This window comes from Myotis myotis, unplaced genomic scaffold (assembly GCF_014108235.1).
Source record: "Myotis myotis isolate mMyoMyo1 unplaced genomic scaffold, mMyoMyo1.p scaffold_m19_p_2, whole genome shotgun sequence".
In the NCBI taxonomy this organism is placed as follows: Eukaryota; Metazoa; Chordata; class Mammalia; order Chiroptera; family Vespertilionidae; genus Myotis; species Myotis myotis.
Window position 1 is genome coordinate 46322902 of NW_023416324.1, and position 22100 is coordinate 46345001.

Here is a 22100-nt window from a genome sequence, read left to right on the forward strand (position 1 = left end):
AGCTCTGAGAGTAGAATTACAATATCCCAATTTGAGCGTGAGCATGTACCCATAAAACACTTAAGTGAATTGAATATCTTTCATCCATATATTTGTTTGTACACATTTATGGTTCATTTTAGGAGATAGTAAAAATCACTAATTCTTTCTAAATCTTCTCTAGTCATGTTGCCACTTTGGTACAATGATAACTCAGAGATGGAAACCCTCAGATATTGAGAGAGTTTTGAATATCAAATTGATCATTGATTTGAATATAGGGCTTGAAGATATCAGTTGAATATAGGGCTTCCCCTTTCCCAGTACTTATGATGGAACCCAAAATGGCTGAAACATAAAATCTATATGCCACTTTATGGCATTTTAAACTATAAAAGATAACTTGCTGGTAGCAGTGACTTTTTTAGAGTAGGAATAATAATTCAGTTGATTAAAACTTTCCCATTTAGATAGTTTTACTGGAGAGAAACTCACTAATAAGCTCATTAAGGCATTATTTATACAAGTAGAAACATGGGAATAGTATGTTACTTTCTGTTCTGTTATTGTCAGAAATTAACATTCATCCAAACAAATTATATACTAAGAATTTTTCTTTCTTGTCAACATGTGAATTGGTTTCAAGTTCGTATCCTATTAGTAATTTAGAGAGAACACATTTTGTAGTAGAAATTGGCTTTAAGTGGTTGTTCAGGAGACATGGTTTACTCAGAGCAGCCTTTCACTTAGCTACTTTGCAGTCTTATGACTATTAAAAGAATGCCATGGTCTCTTTGTTACTTATCATTCACTCAGGCTGTTGGCGGTGATGCTGTCTCCAGGTTCTTGAGTTCACCAAGTAAAGAATTCAGAGCCAAGAACTCTATAGCAACAGGAAGTTTATTTAGCATGCAAAGTGAAAGTACATACAAAGATTTGAGTGGCTTGCTCAGAGAGTTGCCTTGGCCTTTTAGAAAGTCACAGAGGCAGAAAAGTTAGCCAGGTAGGCTGCATGGACTCAGGAAACAAATTACAGAGGCAAAAGAAGGGCCCTTGGAGACAGGCTCCAGGGTTAGCCTGGGTCAAGCTGCTGCTACCCCTGCTCCTCTGGTGGCAAGTCTCATGGGGACCCCTAGAGCTTAGGAGAAAGAAAGCAAAGGTACATGCCTGAAGAAACAAAGCATGGGTGTGCTCTAGAAAAGTGTACATGCTGGATCCTTTCTCTTAATGGTTTTCATCTGTTTTCTAACGGCAGGAATTTTAGGGGCGGTCTCAGGGGAGGTTCTCAATAGAATATTCATCACAGCTTTCCAGGTATGCCCTTAGTATGCTTAGTCATCAAAATGAGCATATAGGGTCAGGGTCATGTTCTCTACTGATTGGTCAGCACTAGGGTAGGAGGTTATTGGTTATTGCATGTGATCCTGATGCCAGCCATGGCATCACTTGTTCTGGTTTCACTTTTCTGGGCCTGAAGCTGAAACACAACTGAATCCTAGATGTTATTTCTCGTTTGACCAAAACTCTGTCTCAGTGGTCAACAGACTTGAGGCTTTTTTCCCTAAGATTATTTGATGCTGATCAGAACCTCATTGCCCTAAGGGCTTAATGCTTAAGGAATCCACTGTGCACGAGAGACAGAGGCAGTGAATCAGGGTGTTGGACGAGGCCAGTTCAAATCAGTTATCTGTTTCAGTTTCCCCATTCCACTTACCAAGGTATTTTCCTAGCTTCTTACTATTCTGTCTCAAGGCTAAGCTAATGGTTTAAGTTCATATTGTCTTAATAGTTATCAATTTTTATCTCTAAAGTCCTTGATACTTATTGCATACCTAAACAAACTGATTTTTCTCTCCCAGAAATGCTTACATCTAAATGTTGGGTGCTCGTAGTCTTAAGAAGTTTTACATAGAAAATGCCATTTCATATTACATACACTTTTTTTTCTTAAATTTGTTTGCTCTTCATTATTTGCATCCCACTACAATAATTTTTAGGAGGAAGCACATTTGTCTTCTGTTTATCTTCCTAACAGTCGAATCCAAAAGCAGCTGTAATTGAGTGCAAGTCCTGAGTTTCTGAAAGTGTCATGAGACCAGTAGATACAAACTCATGGGAGGAGTTTTATACTTTATGTGTCAAATTCTGGACATGTTTACCCATGTGTTGAGTTTAGAGAATTGATTTTTATAGTTTTTGTTTACTTCTGTTAGTTTCCTAGAATTTCATTGGATTCATAAAATTTATGGATAATTATAATCCAACTGCTTTACAACCCTCTTGACAACTGAGGACACCAAAAGCACAGAGTTAGGTGGATAGCTATGGCTAGGCAGTTGTGCAGCTGCAAATGGGGATAGCAATTTAGACTCTGCTTTGTCCAAATTCCCCCCTCCCAAATCATTCTGTATTAGATGCCAGTCCAAACCAGAAGACCCTCCTTTTCTTGTACTAGACTTTATGCAGTTATTTTATAAAGTTAAGACCCACTGGTCTAATGTAGAGGTTCTTAGACATTTGTACTCTGTGAATCAATAAAATCTCCATAGAATTAGAGGGCTGATGTGAAGTTGCCATTGTTTAATTTGTCAGTTGAGGCTATTAAAAAACAAAAGAAAGAAATGTTCGTGTCCCATTATGTTATCATCATTTCATAAATGGCCATTTTAAGATCTGAAAAGTTGAAGAATAGGACTTTTCCCGTTAAGCAAGAAATGGGAATGGTAACCCAAATTAGGGGATTAAAAACCTGAAAATATCCCACATTCTCTAAGGAGAAAAAGCAGTATACAAAAGTGCTCTGGCAACTCCCTCTGAGAGGATGCCAGATTGGTTCTGATACCATTCAGCACCCCAGCAACCTCCAGTGCTCATATAAACTTACTCTGGGTGGGGGAGGATAGAATGTGAAGAGGTTTTGTTTTTAAATTTTGTTTTATTGCTTAAAGTATTACAAAGAGTAGTACATATGTCTCCTTTTTCCCCCCCCTTGACCTTTCCCTCTCCTCCCCTACCCTCCAGTGTCTTGTGTCCATTGGTTATGCTATAGAATAGAATTACTTACTGGCCTAGAGATGGAAGTTGCCTTCCAAAAAAGGACAATTAGCTTCTGTATCTTTTAGGTTCTGGATAGGAAAACAAATGGAATTTAACACAAAAAACAAACAAACAAAAACACACACACAAAAACTAATTACAAAAGTAGTGAATGATGAAAAGGAAAAGGGGCCAGCCAGGTAACCCGAAGATTGGTGAAGCAGATACCATTTCTAATGAGGGAAGAAAGGGGATGATGGTGTTAACGGGAGTCTAGGAGTGCAGAGGAGGAGTCACCATGGTAGGAGCTGGGACCACCAAGAGATTGCTGTAAAGCTAGTGAGCAGACATTTGCTGAGGATATTGTGTGGTGGTTCTGGATCTGTCAGGAGGGAGTGCCCAATTTGCCTCCACTCCTGAAAGGAAGAAGAGAGTCCCTTCTCTTCTTCCAGTTTCCTACTAATAATTCCCATTGTCAGCACTACAGGAAGCCAGCTGGAAAGAGAACCCATGAAATGTAGTTTGCGATGCCTCAGCCCCAGCATCACATAACAGAGTTAGGAATGGTGTTTGGGTCTGAAAGACATTCGTAAAAAACTGACAGTGTCTCATTTCTCCATTGGTCACTTATGCAGAACACTTTCGGCTCTGTTCTCTGTGCCTCTTTGAGCAAAGGAGGAAGAGAAATGGAGAAAGATAGGGTAGAGAGGAGAGATAGCACTAAATCAGCCACTTGGTGTGACAAGGATGTTTGAGCTTATCCTGGGTCAAGTGCATCAGGACTTGAGACATTTTGCCATTTCTTCAATGAAGAGAGTAGACCATTGCTTAAGGGTCCCTTACCAGCAAAAGTGTCAATGCATACCAAATGGGATGGGAGCAGAGGAGAGTGGAAAAGTTATTTTTTCCCAATAGGAATGCTCCTATTCACCCCTGAGGAGAGCCAGCATTTGAACACCTGTCTTACAGAGGTCATCAGTACACAGTCTCTTTTTGCCAGAGAAGTAGTGACACTCAGTAGAGAACTGTAATTAAATACCCCATTAAGTAAGAAGGTTTTGCTTCTTTTTATTAACTCTTCCACTCTGCTTCAATGTGGAAGGAGTTAGAACCTGATAAGGAAAGGAGGAAGAAAAAGCAGGCCAATTCCTCTTCTGGTGCAGAGTTCTATACACTGGCTACTGAGTGGCCCCACATAGTCTGGCCACTGAGCCCAGAAAAAAAGGAGGACATGTGATTTAAACCATTTATAAATTAGTTATGGACCCAATCTGAACTGTTGCGAAGGAAGTTGAAATAGATTTGGCATTGCAGATGGAGAGCACTTATCGGAGAAAAATGAAAACCAGTACATATCTGTGCCCCACTGAGTTCAGAATGTTCAATAAATCAATTACGCACACAAAAAACAAAATGAAACTTTTGTGAAGGTCATTTCAAAATAAAGAGCAATCTTTAAATTGAAAAAGAAGTAGCTTTCTTGAAAACTCAAAATATTACCCTTATTTTTCTCATTTCTTGAAGGTTGGGTCTAGCTAGCATGTAGCCATGGCATAGTATTTTATTTTACTTTATTAAAAAAGTATTTATTTATTTATTTATTTATTTATTTATTTAATTATTTGAGAGAGAGAGAGAGAGAGAGAGACATTAATTTGTTGTTCCTCTTATTTATGCATTCCTTGGTTGCTTCTTGTATGTGTCCTGACTGGAGATCGATCCCACAATCTTGGCATATCAGGACTTGATGTAATGTAGTATTTTAAAATAATTATCATAATTTGTTGACATTTCTATCAGTGAGGGATTACTACAGCTGACAACTTTAACTTGTGGAAAGAAAAAGCTACATGATTGCTACTCAACAAGGGTCCTTTACCTCATTTTAGCTTTTAAATATCTGTGGAGAAGGGAGAAATGGAAAAGGCAGAATTATATGAGGAATACTGTAGTCTTTGAATGGAACAGAATGTTATAAAAGATTAATATAACTTTAAAAGCACCTTTTATGTGGAGAAATATAAAACCACAGGAAAACTATTACACTATGCCAGAAATGGAATTTATGGTCATCATATTTACTCATCACCTTAGAAATCCTTAGAAATAATTTGTTTTAATGAAACATATGGTGTTCTATTTATTGAGAATCAAATTTTGTTGATAGAAGAATAATCTAAAATTAATAAAACCTGAACTCTTCTCTCACCTACATTTGCCTTAAAAACTTTAGTATTTTTAAAAGATTACTCCTGTTTGTGTTCTTACACAGTTGAAGCACATGGTTATGGAAAACTGATCCATTTAACTTATATTTATGACATCAGAAAATGAAATAAAAATCACTTCATTCACTTCTACCTTGAAAAGATGAATAAAATCCAATTAGCTGCATAGTGATAGGTTAAGAGGCTTGGCTTTAGAACCAAAATGGCTCTAGTCTGAACTAGCAGATGTTGGCCATATTTCATTACTATTCCAAGACTTGATTTTCGCACCTGTTATGATTATTGTGCCCACCTTATTTAATTGGATGATTTTATGACACATATTTGAAATCATGTATGTATAGTACTTACAAGCATAAGATAAATTCTCAATCTATGTTAGCCTAACGAAAGACAACTGATACTAATAACCAATAATGATACGGCATGTATAACCCTTAGCCTTCCATATTATACATAGCATAAAATAATACATTATAACATATATGAAATTATATTACATACTATTATGTAATGATGTTTATAGTAAAATATTATAACATAAAATACTATTAAATATATTATAACATTCCCAAACAGAATCATCATTGCCACCAAAGAGTGATGATGTAAAGCTATTTCTGCCTCACAAAAGCAACTTGATAGAATGCCTGCTGATTTTGCTTTCTAAAGGCCATAAACCACTCTAGAACCCCAACTATATTCATTCTTTCAACAGGTTATTGAGACCCTGCTTTGGGTCAGTCACTAAGGGAAAATATTTTAAAACTGCCCTCTGGCTTTGTAAAGTTTTTGGAACAAATCTGTTATCAGGCAGTGTTCCAGCAGGAAATAGATTGCACTCCCAAAGAGGGTAAATAAAGTTTAATGGGTGGTATTATTTACAAAATGTGTGGGCTGGGCTGAGGATAAGGGGGAAGGGATGATGAAGCACTTAAGGCAGTGGTTCTCAACCTTCCTAATGCTGCGACCCTTTAATACAGTTCCTCATGTGGAGACCCCCAACCATAAAATTATTTTCGTTGCTACTTCATAACTGTAATTTTGCTACTGTTATGAATCGTAATGTAAATATCTGATATGCAGGATGTATTTTCATTTTTACAAATTGAACATAATTAAAGCATAGTGATTAATCACAAAAACAATATGTAATTATATGTGTTTTCCGATGGTCTTAGGCGACCCCTGTGAAAGGGTCGTTCGCTACCCACAGGTTGAGAACCGCTGACTTAAGGCTAGCAACAATGGAAAGAGCTACCAGCCTTATATCTGAAGGGTTTAGTGGAGACATTAGTTAATGGAACCCAGGGAAACTTGTCACCTTAGAAGAGGGTTGCCTGTAGGGCTGTGACTTAGAGGACTTTAGCCACTGCTACACCAGAGCCAGCAAGGAGGGACCACTCTTTTCTCCTGTCCTTCAATATGTTGCCTTTATTTCCCATTGGCTGAACATACTCAGGACAGAGGGCTAGAGAGCCATGGGCACAGTAGTCTCTGAGTATTGTAGGTGGTGGGAACCATAGCACGTGTGTGACTGGTGGGGTCAGACCAAACCTGGGTTCAACAACCTCAGTACTTGGGTTCGGGCTAGGCACGAATTCAGAGCAAGACCCAAACTGTAAGAGAACATATATTGGGTAAATGACAGAGGTAGAAGTAATTCCTAGATGAAATGGGCTTAGGAAACAAGTTATAGAGGTACAAAAAGGGCCCTTGGAGCTTGGGAGTAAGGAAGCTAATGGTAATGTGTCTGGAGGGGGTAGGGAAAGGAGGGGGAAGGGGAAGGGAAAGGCATGGTGTGCTCCTGGGAGGGTGAGCAGGCTGGGTCTTAAAGGTGGAGATTTTAGGGGAGGTCCCAGGGAAAGATCTTATTAGAATAGCAGCGGTTTTCCAGGGTTGGGTCTTTCAGGGTTGGGTCTCCACTGATTGACTGGCCAGCACTAGGGCAGGGGCATCATTACTCAATGCAGCTGGTCCTGAGGCTGGTTTTGTTGCTTATCTGAGCCTGGAGCTGAAATAAAACTGAGGCCTAGATGGTATTTCTAGAAAGGAAAAGGTCGGGTTTCCAAACCTCATGACCAGTGATATGCTAGGGGAGGAAAAGTCACCCTGTGGACTAGGGCCCACCCTACAATTGATTGTCCATTGCTAGGCACCCCAGGTTTTCCATCCTGGTGACCTTCGGTACCTGGTCTATTGTCCTTGCCCTGTTCAGGTCTGACTAACTGTGTACAACATGAGGACCAGTCTCCTGGGGCACAGGCAGAGGAGTAGACTTCAAGAGTCAAACGAGGAATATCCAGAAAATAATCTGTCCTTCTTTCTCTTTTTTGTTTTATTTTACGTAACAGATGTTGGGGTTTATTTCTGAATATAGAATAATACATTTTAAAATGTAGAACATTTGGAAAATTGCCTTGTTACTTGAGATCCTGCTTTTCCTAGCCAGGCTTGCTCCCAGTTGAAGGCCCATGGATTTATCTGATACGCTTTCACACTCGAAGTGTCACAAAACTTGAATTTATTTCCATGGCTAAGACCTGGCAAAAATACTCTAGATTGCCAAAACATCTCCTGGTGTTTCCCTGGATCATTTTATCTTTCTGCTTGTCATCAATTTCCTTAGCATGGTATCTTCGTACATGTATCATACTCAGTATATTAAATTTCTTTCCCTATTTTTGCATACCATTATCTCCACTAAACAAATTCTACTTTTTATTATTTAAGCCTAAAAAGAAATCTCATTTTGCCCTAGCTGGTTTGGTTCAGTGGATAGAGCATTGGCCTGTGGACTGAAGGGTCCTGGGCTCGATTCCCGTCAAGGGCACATGCCCAGGTTGCGGGCTCCATCCCCAGTAGGAGGTGTGCAGAAGGCAGCCAATCAGTGATTCTCTCTCATCATTCATGTTTCTATCTCTCTCCCTCTCTCTCTTTCTCTCTGAAATCAATTAAACCTGATTTCCTCCCTGAAGTTTTTCCTGAAACCCAACACCAATTATTTCATCTGAGGAGAGTTTTCATCTTAGAAGAGTTTTATTCACATATAGGATTTCAGTTTTTAACTATATTTTTAATTACTCATTTAACAAATATATTTGAGCACCTACTATGTAGCCAAGTATATTCTTTTCTAACTAAACCTAAAATTCTTGAGTGCTGGATTTGCGTTGAGCTTTATTTGTATCCCATCATGCCTTGCACAAGTCTAAGAAGAGATAGTTAAGGTTTTACTCCTCATTTCTGCTGGGCAAACTTGATCATTGTTCCTTCTCTGAAGAGAGCCTAGAGATTTCTACTCCAGTTGTGTTGTTTAATCCTATTGTTAAGTGCATTTCCTGCCAAGCAATGTGAATGTAAGCTAAAAAGTAAATTTTGCCTCATAGATGTTTCCTACTAATTTATTCTTTGAAATTATTTGTTAGAGGTCACTTTGCTTTTCTTATTTTATTCATAGAAATATACCCTACTAATTATGACTCTTTGAAATTGAGTACAGTAACATTTGTATATTGATAGTCCTAATGCTAAACTTACCAGTTATATATATTTCATAATGCTGCATCTATTTTGTTAACTGTATGAGTTCAGCTGGCATGCTCCTAGAAGTTATTAGGATACCACAATTTGTCAACTAGCTATGGCCTAAGACTTTGGTCTTAGCCTACTGCCATTCCTTCATTTCTTCATCCAAGATAAGTATATATTATTTATCTCACAAAAAACTAACCCCAAATATATGAAACACTAAGTTTTGTAGAAATAAAATGATTTTAAAATAAGTTAATATTCTCATGTAATTTGTGAGAATTATATATATCTTATGGCTCATAAAATAGTATGTCACAAAATTTTGAAAAATTTTAAAAAGAAAGGTAACCTCCTATAACTCATAGAAAATCCACTGTTATTATTTTACATAGGTTATTTAATATTTTTCTATACCTATATTTTTATAGAATTATAATCATTGGGTGTAATTCTATGACTTGCATGTGAACCTTGAATTTTGAATCTTGCTTTCTTATTGAACTTAGCAGCATAAACTTTCATTTTTGGGTTCCACCTCACAGAGGCACTCAAGATAGTGACTGTGATAAAATATCTGCTATTTGTCTACTTTTGTTATGTTTCAAGCAGCCTTTGAGTGCAAGCCCTGAAATTTTGCCTACTCCTGTTAGGAGAGTGTTAGAAGAATTCAGCAATTATAAACATTCCTTGCTGTATGCTGAGGAAATTCTTTTTCTTGAACTATGGAATCAAATCCCGGAAAAGCCCGTAGGGCTCTCTCCCTAGAACACTATAAAGGTTAAGTTTCTCCCTCCCCCCACTCTCATATCTATTCTCAGTTTTGTCGCCAACTCCTGCATAATATAGTCAAATTATGTGGTAGAGATTCAACCCTGGTTTCCTGGGTGATGCTACAATGCCACTGCTTAGTATTCCTAGTCACACAGCTACCATTTCATTACGCTCTTCATCTATATATATCTTCATGTTCTAGAAGCAGACTTTTCAAATCAGGCATGTATTAAGAGTTTAAATACACAGAGTGAAAAAAAACAGGAGCTTCTTGAGCTAAGCAGCAATGCAGGACATTTTCTATACCAGGATCTTGAGAAATCACCAGGTGGACAAGTGGTTCTTGAAGGATTTGATGGTTTCTACAGCATATCTTTTCCAGTTTAATTCTGCAAACTCAGAATTCTTCATATTCTCTTAAAGACTATCAGATGCCTGAACTTTAAATTTAGGCCTGTTGTAATGCCCTGAGTTTTCCTTTTGAGCTTCCACAACTAGGATGCACCCTTACATTTTGGTAATGTTATTGAGGTTGTTGATCTACACAAAACAAACGTCATGAACTGCAGTGGCTCTACCTCAAAATGCCCAGGTGTGTGTGATATAAATCAGGGAATTCTAGCTCTTTCTATCTACTGGCTGTTAAAATTCTCTGCGATGAATACTTGCCCAAGTACCTATTCATGTGTGAGGTTTAAACTAATAGTAAATGAAATTAAGAATTTTTTAATCATGTATATTTTTTGTATTGGTGTGCTCCCCCCTCCCTTTTTGACAATAGTATCAAGGGATCATATTTCTTAAGGTCTAAATCTGCCATGTCTTAGCTATTACCTTGACCAAATGATTTTCCTGATCCTCTGTTCTCTCATTAGAATAAAAAGAAAACAATCTCACAGACTTTTATGCAAATCAAATGACATATTGTATGGGGTATAACTGTTAAAGAATAAAAGCCTTTACAAATATACATTTTATCTATATATTTTTTAAAAATATATTTTATTGATTTTTTACAGAGAGGAAGGGAGAGGGATAGAGAGTCAGAAACATTGATGAGAGAGAAACATCGATCAGCTGCCTCCTGCACACCTCCTACTGGGGATGTGCCCACAACTAAGGTACATGCCCTTGACTGGAATCGAACCTGGGACCCTTCAGTCCTCAGGCCGACGCTCTATCCACTGAGCCAAACCGGCTAGGGCACAAATATACATTTTATCTATATTCTTAATGATCATTGATTATTTGGGAGCCCAGTTATCACAATTTTCTCTTTTCCCAAATAGCTTTGCACTTATTTCTTGGATTTTTGGATTTTGTGAACCTCTTTTTTCACATATCAGATTGAATTGACTTGTTAAATTGCGATATTTACTTGTGCATGTATATTGCGTGCATTCAAATGTTCATTTGGAGAATACAAATTTATATTTGACTAAGGATACCAAACTGTTCATTTTGTGTGTCTTTTTTCCCCTTGTAGGTCTTAAAAATTGTCAGCAAAGCTACCCTGAACAATAGGCATCTTGAGAAGGGAAATTTTTCATCTCTATAATGAAGAAAAGCAGGAGTGTGATGACAGTGACGGCAGATGATGTAAGTTCCAAAAGTCAGAGATTCCATCCACCTTTTCTCTGCTCATTAAAGGAGTCACTCCATAATTCTCTACGAAGGATAGGCAAGGATGGTTAGCACCACCACTTTGTCACTAGGTGTTTCTATGACCCAGACATTATCAGCACCTGCATCCAGTATTCTTTGAGGTGGACAGCAGGAACGCTGCCCTTGCTGCAGCTTGGAGATGGGTTCCACTTGAGCTTTATGGTTTTCATTCCCCAAACCATCAATCTCTGGTGCACGCCCACACCCTAACTCTTAGAAACCCCTCTTGTCACACTGCCCGCATTCTGATGACTTTCTTTCACACTTTTACTCACATACAACTAGCCTTTAAGAGGCACCTCCTGTGTTGGGGGTCTTTGACAACTGCTCATTAGAAGTTTGTGATGCATACGTCTTCTGGGTCTTGGTTTGTGTGGTCCCTACAGCAGCAGCAGCAGCATTACCTGGGTGTTTTTTAGAAATGCAGAGTCTCAGCCACACCTCAGAACTACAGATAACACTGTATTTCAACAAGATCCTATGATGACTAGATATGTATAATATGCTTGAGAAACCCTGTCCCACGTCATCTGGAGAAGTCTGTAAACTCACCATCTTCAGAGCCTTGCATCTTGGACACCTGAGATGAAGTATCTCCTTTGTTTTCTATTCATCAGTTCCCCTTTAGAGTGTCTTTAATTGTCTAGTCTTTACTCAGTTTATGTTTGTAAGTGAGTTAAAAGTTATATGCCACTAATCAGATTTGCAGAAGGAAGGGAGGGAGGGAGGAAAAGAAAGTAATTTTCTTTGTTCTCTGCAATAGCTCACTTTTTGTTGTTGTTAAACTCCTCTTTCACAGGTGGGGGAGGGCCTGAAAGTAACTTGAACTTGCAGGTTGATGTAAAATGTTATCTTTTGGGTAAAGGCCCAGTCTTTCAGGATTTCTCCCAGCTCTCATTCTTCCCCTTTAATCACGTGGCATTGGGCAAAGGGGCAGACTTAACAATAATTAGCATTGTGGTAACATATGTGTGATATTGTCCTTGTCCTGCATGGTCCTTTTCTGCTAGTGTTTACTGTTGTCCAGTTGAGGAACAGTTCATTTCCCCAGATCTTTGGTTGTTAAATCTCTGCTCTTGGTCCAACACTGCTTAGGCTTGTGACAGGGGTAGCAGGTGATGGTGCTCTCCGCATGAGCAGTGCAACGTCTCAGTTCACTTAGAGTTTGACCTTCTCCTCCACTTCCTGGGCTCTTTACCTAAGTATTCAGTAGGGGATCTGGTTGTTTAAAAGATTCAGCCCTGCTTTCTGGTAGCCCTTACCTTTGGGCTCTTCACCTCATGGACTCCTGGTCCCTTTGCCCCAGGATGCAGCAAGTCATTGGCAGGGAAGCAGAGGCTAATTCTCAGCTACCTTCTGCGTCCCTTTATGGCTGTGGGAACTTCTAGGACTTGCAAGTGCAGAAGGAGACTTAGGCGTGCTATGAGGCTCTTGTCCTCCAATACATACTCCTTTGCCATAGCTATTTCTACTTTTTATTGTTAAGGGATCTCATGAGTGTTCTGTTCCCATTACCCATGACCATGTTTTCTTTCTTTGTTTCCCCCTTTCCTGTTGCTTGACCACAAGGGAATGTCCATTAATTTATATTCCATGTTCTCAGTTACAGACAGTGAAAGCTGTGTTTAGACATTCATGCTCTGTTCAGGATATCTAAAGTGAAACTTCTGGAATTTAGAAATCCCTTTTCTCTTAAAAAACAACAACTTGGAATTATTCATTAGTACTATTTGTATACTGTGTGCTCCAAGATTCTATTTTCTGGAAGAATGAAACTAAGCAATGCATGCCATCTAAAAGATGGATAACTGCTCTCTCACTTTCATTGCATCCTCCAATTATAATCCTGATCCTCCCTGAGGCCATGGTTGCCGCAGTCAAAAGATGAGAAGGTTGCATATAAGAATTTGAAAAATTCTTATATGCACTGCACATTCAAAGATGAGGGCCCTGAGGGTCATTTAATGCTTCCAATACTTCCCACTTCTAGTTTCAATAACATTTGCTGGCCTACTATTCAAATTGAATGTGTATGTCAGCACACTATATATCCTTGGAAATACCTAATCCCATTTTCTCACCATGAGTTTAATCATAAAAATTCAAAAATTAGAGCAAGCTCTACAAATGACTGAAATACACTAAACAAAAGACAAACAACAGCAGGAACAATAAAGCCTTGACTACTTAGGCACTGATATGTGGACACTTTAGTGGTCCTGACATTAAGGTAAGTTTTAATATGGGGATAGGACAAAGAATCCCTTTGGTGTCCCCTTTCTTCCTCCCTCCAAACTTTTCCTACCAACGTGCAGGATTTCACCTTAGCTCTTCTTTTGTGATAACCTTTTGGAATTACATTAGCAAAAATATTGATTTTTAAACAAGGATTAGCCACGAAGATGAGGATGATTCAAAACTGGGTGTTTTCATTAGGGTTATAAAGACGTACGTTAATTTTGGTCAGTGTGATACATTTTAAAATTTGTGATTTCCAAAGGACACATTCAAATGACTGTTCCTTTCCCCAAAATCTGTGATGCGATGAGTGGTGTGTAGGGTCAGCTAGAGTTGTGCTGGTTACAACTCAGTAGTTTAGAATTAATGGAATTAGATTTTGCCTTTGAAAATATTAGCACTGTATAAATTAAAAGTATAAATTAGAGAGCTTTAGGGAATTATGAAAAACTCTACATGGGCTAATTAGCATTTGTAAACCACTGTTAATGTTTCCAGTATTTAACTTAACTTCTAAAAAGCTTTTTTCCATTATGATCATTTGTGGTAATGTATTTTCATCATTGGCTAAGATTTTTTCAAACACATTCCTTTAACTCAACGTATGACTTTAAATCTGTAAATTCAAGCCTGTTGGCAAGTCAGTGGGGGAGATATTTTATGGTAGGTGTGACTTTGTTACTTTTCAAATAACATGTATCAAATAAGTACCTAGTTCATTTGCTATAATATTAAAACCTAGTTGATAATATTCCCATTTTCTAAAAGAGAAAAAATATCCAATTTATTGGGAGACTATGATTGTTGGTATTTAACTTAATTATATACCTGTTTCTGTTCTCTGGTACAGCATTTCTTGCATAGGAGGGAAAGTATGTCTTAAGACTTTGCTTTCCAGATAATCAGTACTTTCTTTACATGCAAATTTGGAGCTAGACTGATTTATAGTTATGAGTTCTGAATTTTAGTTTGTTTTTTAATCTCTCTTTAGGAAGACTTTGAATATTCTGTCTTCTTAACTAGTCTGAATGTTTTTTGAGAAATAAACTTAATTCTTCTACGTTTTCACCTCAGCCTCTTATTTGTAACACGCGCACACACACACACACACACACACACACGGACACACTAATACAGTAAATGCTAGGTCTACAGTGCATTTAATATAACAACCAGTTGCTGAACAGTAAAATGCTGAATACATTCCAGACTATTTCAAACTGCAGGAAATTCTAGATTGTTTTGTTTCTTCCTGTTACTGAAGTGTGTTTCTATGGAATCTCAAATAAATTGTATTCCAAAACCATAATTATATCCCAAGCACAAGAAAATATGATTATATCCCATTTTAGCGGGGCAAGTGAGGCCCCTGCAAATTGTCAGGCCTATTCTTGCCTGCATTTCCATCAGCAAAATGTCCTATGCAGATCAGAAAGTATAAATTGCTAGAGTGCAATCTCTATGAGAACATTTACTATGCCGTTTTTTGCTGTTGTAGCTTTCTTAAATAGCACAGTGCAAAACTATAATAGGTGTGCAACAGATATTTGTTGAATGAACACAGTTGGACCCTTAAACGTGAGTTAATTATTTTTGTATAAACCAGGATGGGTGGAGGAGTAGGGGCAGGGAAGTTTGTTTGTTTAAACCTCAGGACGTCTAGTCCTAGGTCTCCTAAGTCTACTTGGAAGGGTTAGTAGGAAGTACCTGCTGTTTTTAAAGGCACATACTGATTTTCCGGTGAGAGACCTTGGCCTGATGGTAGGACTTCCATTATTCCCTGTTAAGATAAGAGTACAGAATGACAGTTATATCTTTCAAACTCCAAGCTGCTATCAGTGGCCATTTGAGGTGGTGTAACATTTTCTGTCTTTGAGCTGGTTTGAATGGTAAACCAGGCAATAATTAATTTGGGATCCCAACTCCCAACAGTACCAGGAACCACAGTCACCAAAAGATATATAGGAAGAATAAATAACTCTAATCATTGGTGATAGGACAGTGCTTTTATCTTCTCACAATAATTTCATTTATGTCAACATTAGGGCAAGTATCAAACATTGCAGTCCAGCTCAGAACTTGATTAATTATACTCCTCTCTCTCTCTCTCTCTCTCTCTCTCTCTCTCTCTCTCTCTCTCTCAGTGCTTATATAATGTGTGCAATAAACACACACACACACACACACACACACACAATAATAAAAAAATAATAAAAATCTCAATCCTGAGAAGACCTTCTATTGGAACAGAAATAGTAGTCAGCCATAATTTCATAATTATTTCATTTTGCTATCCTATGATAGAAAATATTTTTACTTTAAAACACTAAGCTATAAACTTTATACTTTAGTCAGGAAAGATTGTTCCTATGTTGTGGAATATCATTGATTTCCTAATTTTTTTCAATTATAAGCTTTCATTTTAGTAAATAAAAGGCAACTACAAAGCAAAAGAAAGAAACATCTCAAAATTTCCCCATAAATGGGAAATATTACTTGCAGTCCTAAAGATCACCATGAATATGCCACTGATATATTATTCTAAAATTTGAGAATTAACCTCCTCCTCTCTTGTTCTCTCTTAAGCTTTTGACATCAATGTTAGATTCCGATTGTGGGATAATGAATCAGGACTTTCTGAGTGACAACTTGATCATTTAGTTTCTTATTTTACTCCACTGTGCATCATTTTTAACATTTGATTTTTCTTTTTTTTTCTCTCCTTTTTTTCTTTCCCTGTGGATCCTCTAGAATGTTAAAGATTATTTTGAGTGTACCTTGAGTAAATCCTACAGTTCTAGTAACACACTTGGGATTGACCTCTGGAGAGGGAGACGGTGTTGCTCAGGAAACTTACAGTTACCACCACTGTCCCAAAGGCAGAGTGAAAGGGCCAGGACTCCTGATGGTGATGGCATTTCCAGACCAACCACGCTGCCTTTGACAACACTTCCAAGCATTGCTATTACAACTGTAAGCCAAGAGTGGTGAGTAGCCCCCACATTAAATGTCAATTCTAAGTTTTATTTTCCAAATACTCCAAATACAAGTTCCTGTTATTAAAATATTAGTTATCTGTGGGAAAACTAAGGCTATTGACATTTTGACAGTCCGTTTTCCTTTGGGTAGAAGATGAAACCTTTGTAACAGTAGAGATATTTTCTACCTACTTAGATTGGAAGGAGACTATTGAGGAAGAAATGTGATACTTTTTTTTTATTAATGTCAAGGGAAAGCAAAATGACTGCCCATGAAATTTTTATAAAAAGAACTATTGAATGTGTGTGAATATGTTTTAATTTAATAAATCAATATTATATCAGTCCGGTCAAGATGGCGGCATAGGTAAATGTGGTACTCGAATCCTCTCACAACCACATTAAAATTATAACTAAACTATAGAACAACCGTTATTCAGAGCCACTTGAAATCTATCTAAACCAAAGTCCTGCAACTAAAGATATAAAGAAGCAGCCACATTGATACGGGTAGGAGGAGTGGAGATGCTGAATGGGCTGGTCTCACACCCAAGTGTGATGATAAATATCAGGAAGAATATCTTGCAGGTGGACGTCTCCTAACGAGTAAGGGGTCCCAGACCCATACCGGGCCTCCCAACCCGGGTTTCAGTGCCAGGAAGAGAAGTCCCCATCACTTCTGACTGTAAAAACCAGTGGGAAGTGTGGCTGAGTGAGATGGAGGGCTTCTGGAGTCCCAAGCAGTTTCTCTTAAGGGGCCTGTCCACAGACTTACTTGGGCACACTCCTTCTGAATTCCAGCACTGCAGCAGGAGCTCAAAAGGATCCAGGGACTTATGGAAGGAACTGAACTATCTGGCATTAGAATCCCTCAAAATGAGGATAGTGTAAATTACACTACCACGACTTCAGATTTACCAATACTCGCATCATGGGGAAGCCAGAAGGAGAAAAGAGAGAGAGAGCAAGAAATATGGTGCTTTTAAAATCACTTTGTTTTTATCACTTATTAAGGACCAGAGCTAAACATATTAAATCATTGTGCAATACTGTTCCAGTAATTCATTAAAATCTGTGATTTGCATGGTGTGCCATAAAGCCTTGCCACATGCTGCGATCTATCTACTACGCTGATGGGTAGTCCAATATGTGCTCACTTAATAATGCAGGTCACCTTCTAATTGATGGTTATTAAATACACTAAGGATTACATCACCAAGACTCCAGGTATCATAGTTATTAGCATGAAGTAGCTCACCAAAGAGTCTCTATGTGATTGAGAAGCCTATTAACACATTCTAGGGACACTGGGCTAAACATTTGAAAAGCACTGACTTACATCTTATGTTTAGCCGAATTAACATTGAAACAGTCATAGCCATCACTGAGAACTAAAATGAGCATATTTCACCCGTACTGCTTATTCAATCACATAGCTTGTGTGGTTAGTCTTGATTATGTTTCTGCATACTCACAGATTTGGAGTCTTAAAGAGTCCACAGACTTATTTTTCAGCATGTTGACAACGGTAACAGTGGTGTCAGTTGTTATAATTGTTATAGTATTGAAATGCTTCACAGCAGTTAGTAAATACCAGTATATGCTTTTTAGAGCTATTTTATTGTCCCGACTACCATCAAAGACTTCCCCAGAACAAATTCCTCGCAATCCAACAACAAGAGAAAGTGATGACTGGCATAAGCAGGAGTCCAGTTTTGACAGGTGTGGTGCTGTATCTGTTAAAATAATACTCCTTGCAAACTTTGAGTTCATTTAACTCAAGGATACTTTGAGAGTTCTGGAATTGTCCCTTCTGTGGAAGTATCAAATCCTAGACTCTGACATTTGGGACATGCTTCTCTATCCGTCTAACTTGAGTATATCTATCTGTACAAAGAGAGCAATTGTTTTCACTCCATAGGCCATTGTGAGAAGTAAATATGCTTATCTCTATAAGGTACCTAGATTAGTTAAAAGCATACGTTAGGTGATCAACAAATGGTAGTTTCTCTCCTCTTGATCTGATAATTAGCCAATAAATCCTTCTGGAAATTAGAAACCGTGTTTCAAGTATCAGTAGCCTCATGCTGGGTATCAGTAGTTGATAGGGAAATGGAGAATCTAGACATAATCCAGAAACTTTATATTATGTAGTCAGACAACAGCACATATTAGTAATTCGCTCATAATGTGTCTGTTTTATTTCAATTACCTGGATACTTTTGAAAGTATGAGAATATTCAATCATTGACTATAGTATCTTCCATAACTTATTTTCATTATTTGTCTTTTGGGATTGTATTCTGGTAATTGCTTTTGTTTTGTTTTTTCCTTTCCACTTTGCCAGTTCTCTTTCCAACTATGTCAAATTTGCTGTTAAATCTGCTAAGTTGAATTTTCTGTTTTATTGGATTTTTTAATTTTTAGAGTTTGCATTTATTTACTTGTTAAACATGCTAGGTAATTTTGTGTAGTTTACTTCTCCCCGCATGTATGTTATTTATTGCTGCATGAGAAATAATTTTAAAACTTAATGGTTTAAAGTAACAAATAGTTATTATCTCACATTTTTTGTGGATCAGGAATCCAGTTGTGGCTTAGCTAGGTACCTCTGGCTGGGTCTCTTATAAAGCTAGAATCAAGCTATTGGCCAGTGTTGCAATTATTTTAAGCTTGGCTAAGTGAGTGGGATATGCTTCCAAGCTCACTCACAAGGTGCTTGCAGCTTGTTGACTGGAAAAATGAGTTTCTTGCCACAATGCCTTTCTATAGGGCTACTCATAATATGGTGGCTCATTTTTCCCAGAGGAAGGGCTGAGAGAGAAAGAGAGGTAATAGTCAAAGTATTTTTACAACTGAACCTAGGAAGTGACATTTCATCACATTTACACGTTCTATTCATTAGGTCTAGCCCACACATAAAGAGAGGGGCTGTATAAGGGAATGAATATGACGAGGTGGGAACCAATTTAGACGCTGCCTACACATTGTAGATATTTTTAAGGTTTGAAAAAGTTTTAAAAACATAGTGAGAATAGTTATTTTATCCCTTTGCTCATTTAAAAATGATATGATATTTAAATGAGCAAAGGGTCTGTTTTTTATTATCTGTGTTTTTTGATGGTTCTTATTCATACTTTTTTTTATTAAAAATAATCTACATACCGAAAAGTATGCATATCTTAAGGGTATAACCTGATAAAGTTTTACAAACTGGACACAAACATACAACCAGCACCCGAACCAAGAAACTGAGCTTTACCAGCACCCACAGGCCAGCTTTTATGCCTCTTTCCAGTCACTACTTTTTCCTCACTTCTATCCATATTGTTACTTAATTTATTTAAAGTATTCTTATGGTTCTGAGTTTGGAACTTGATAAAAGCATCTACTGTAAAACAAATTGTACCCAATGCATCTTTTCAGAGTGGATAATTCTGCCCATTTGATGTTTTCCCATACAGTACTGGGCTCAATTACTGTGCTGTCTGGCTCCCCTTTAATATGCTTCATCTTTGCTCTGCTTTACTTTAGGGTATTAATTCCACATTTTCGCGGGGTAGAATTATTGTTTTTCAGGGTATGAGCAAAATATAAAGCTTCATCTACAATGAACTGTATCACCAGAAAATTCACCTAGTAGTTATTTTAGTATTCTAAAAATAATGGCCTTTGTCAATCTACATGAATTCAGATTTGTCTACAGTTTTCTCCTTAAGCTCTAATGGATAATGAATTTAGAAAATCCAGTTTAGTGCTGCCCACCTAAGCTTGGTACCAGCAGCTTTAAATTAGAACTGTACTAGTGCTATGTAGAACATGAAGAACTCAGCTGTTTTGCAAAAATTGCAAAAATATTGCATGCTACCAAATGATATGCAAACACTTTTTTCTTTGGAGGACTTTACCTCCAGTAACCTCATCATTTTCTTATAGTGAAGAGCCAAGAAAGTTTCCCTTTTTGCTCTGGTACAGTAACCATTCTGAAATATTCCCAGACTGTGTTCTAAAAAGTCATATTTTTGGGGGAAAAATAATTTACCAGAGCTCCATTCCAGCTAGGGGCAGGACATTTCCTCAACGTTAGACCCTCTGGCCCATCTATCTTACCTAAGGGTGGGATGAAGCTAAGAAATACTTGTGACATAGGTCCACTGCAAATCTGAAGTTTAATTATAAAATTATGAAATGCTTCCCCTGAACACCTTACTACCACACCAACAGGGTTTCAAGATAATAAGAGTAGATTAAAGCTTTAAGAGCTTCAGGAGAAACAGACTTTATGTAGGAGTAGTTTCTAGTGAAGGGCAAAGAAAATGGGGGAGCAAAACAAAGATACTAGAGGCATTTGAAACCTCCAGCATCCATACTGATCACAAACATTTGCAGCCAAACCCTAGCCAGATTAAGATGAAAATTCACACTAATGGCGTTTGCCTTAGTTTCTCTTATCTGATACATCCTATTGTGCTTTTAACAAGAACATTACGCAACATGATAAAAGGCAAGAAAAAAAGGAGCAAACCAAACATCAGACCCAGATATGACACACATGTTGGAATGATCAGAAATAGGATTTAAAATGACTGGTATGTGTAATAAGGGCTCTAATGGAAAAATAAAAACAATTAGAGACCTGGTGGGAATGCAGACTGGTGCAGCCACTGTGGAAAACAGTATGGTGTTTCCTCAAAAAATTAAAAATGGAACTCCCATTTGACCCAGTAATACCACTTCTAGGGATATATCCCAAGAAACCAGAAACACCAATCAGAAAGGATATATGCACCCCTATGTTCATAGCAGCACAATTCACCATAGCTAAGATTTGGAAACAGCCTAAGTATCCATCAGCAGATGAGTGGATTAGAAAACTGTGGTACATCTACACAATGGAATACTGCGCTGTGGTAAAAAAGAAGGAATTCTTACCATTTACAACAGCATGGATGGAACTGGAGAGCATTATGCTAAGTGAAATAAGCCAGTCAGTGAAAGAAAAATACCACATGCTCTCACTCATTTATGAATAATAAAGAACATTATAAACTGATGAACAAAAATAGATACAGAGGCAGAAAAGCATCGAAAGACTGTCAAATGACAGCCGGGAAGGCTGGGCAGGGTTGGGGATGGGGGGAGGTAAGAGATCAACAGAAGGACTTGTATGCATGCATATAAGCATAACCAATGGACGCAAGACACTGGGAGGCGGGTGAGGGCATGTGCCAGGGGGTAGGGGAGGTGGGGCGAAGGTCAATTAGGAAAAAAGAAGGAGACATATATACTACTATTTGTAATACTTTAAACAATAAAAAAAGAAAAAAAATTGCATTAGAAATATAAAAACAAAACAAAATGAAAAAACAATCAGAGAGATTAGTAGTGTAAAGCCGAGAGATGAAAACTCTAATAAGACAAAATCAAAAGGAAATGCTGGAAATGAAACTGTAACAGAAACAATGAGTTCATTAGTAGTCTAGATAAGGCTGAAGAAAGAATAACTGAGATTGAAGTTAGGTGAATGGAACCTTGCCCAACTGAAATGTAAAGAGAAAATAAAACCCTTACACCTAAAACAAACAAAGGAATGCCCAAGAACCATGTGACAATTTCATAAAGTGCAACATATGCATATTTAGAATATCAGAAGTGAACAGAAAATGGCGCA

At 37.7% G+C, this 22100-nt stretch overlaps 1 protein-coding gene across 1 annotated transcript in view; it reads left to right on the top strand.

The window, feature by feature from the left end:
- Positions 1 to 11067: 11067 nt before the first annotated feature.
- PDE4B (phosphodiesterase 4B) overlaps positions 11068 to 22100 on the top strand; it is a 430076-nt gene continuing 419043 nt past the window's right edge. The window contains exons 1-2 of the mRNA XM_036352564.1: positions 11068 to 11147; positions 16203 to 16438. Of these exons, the coding sequence (XP_036208457.1) occupies positions 11106 to 11147; positions 16203 to 16438 (278 nt within the window). The 5' untranslated portion in view covers positions 11068 to 11105. The remainder of the gene's footprint in view (positions 11148 to 16202; positions 16439 to 22100) is intronic.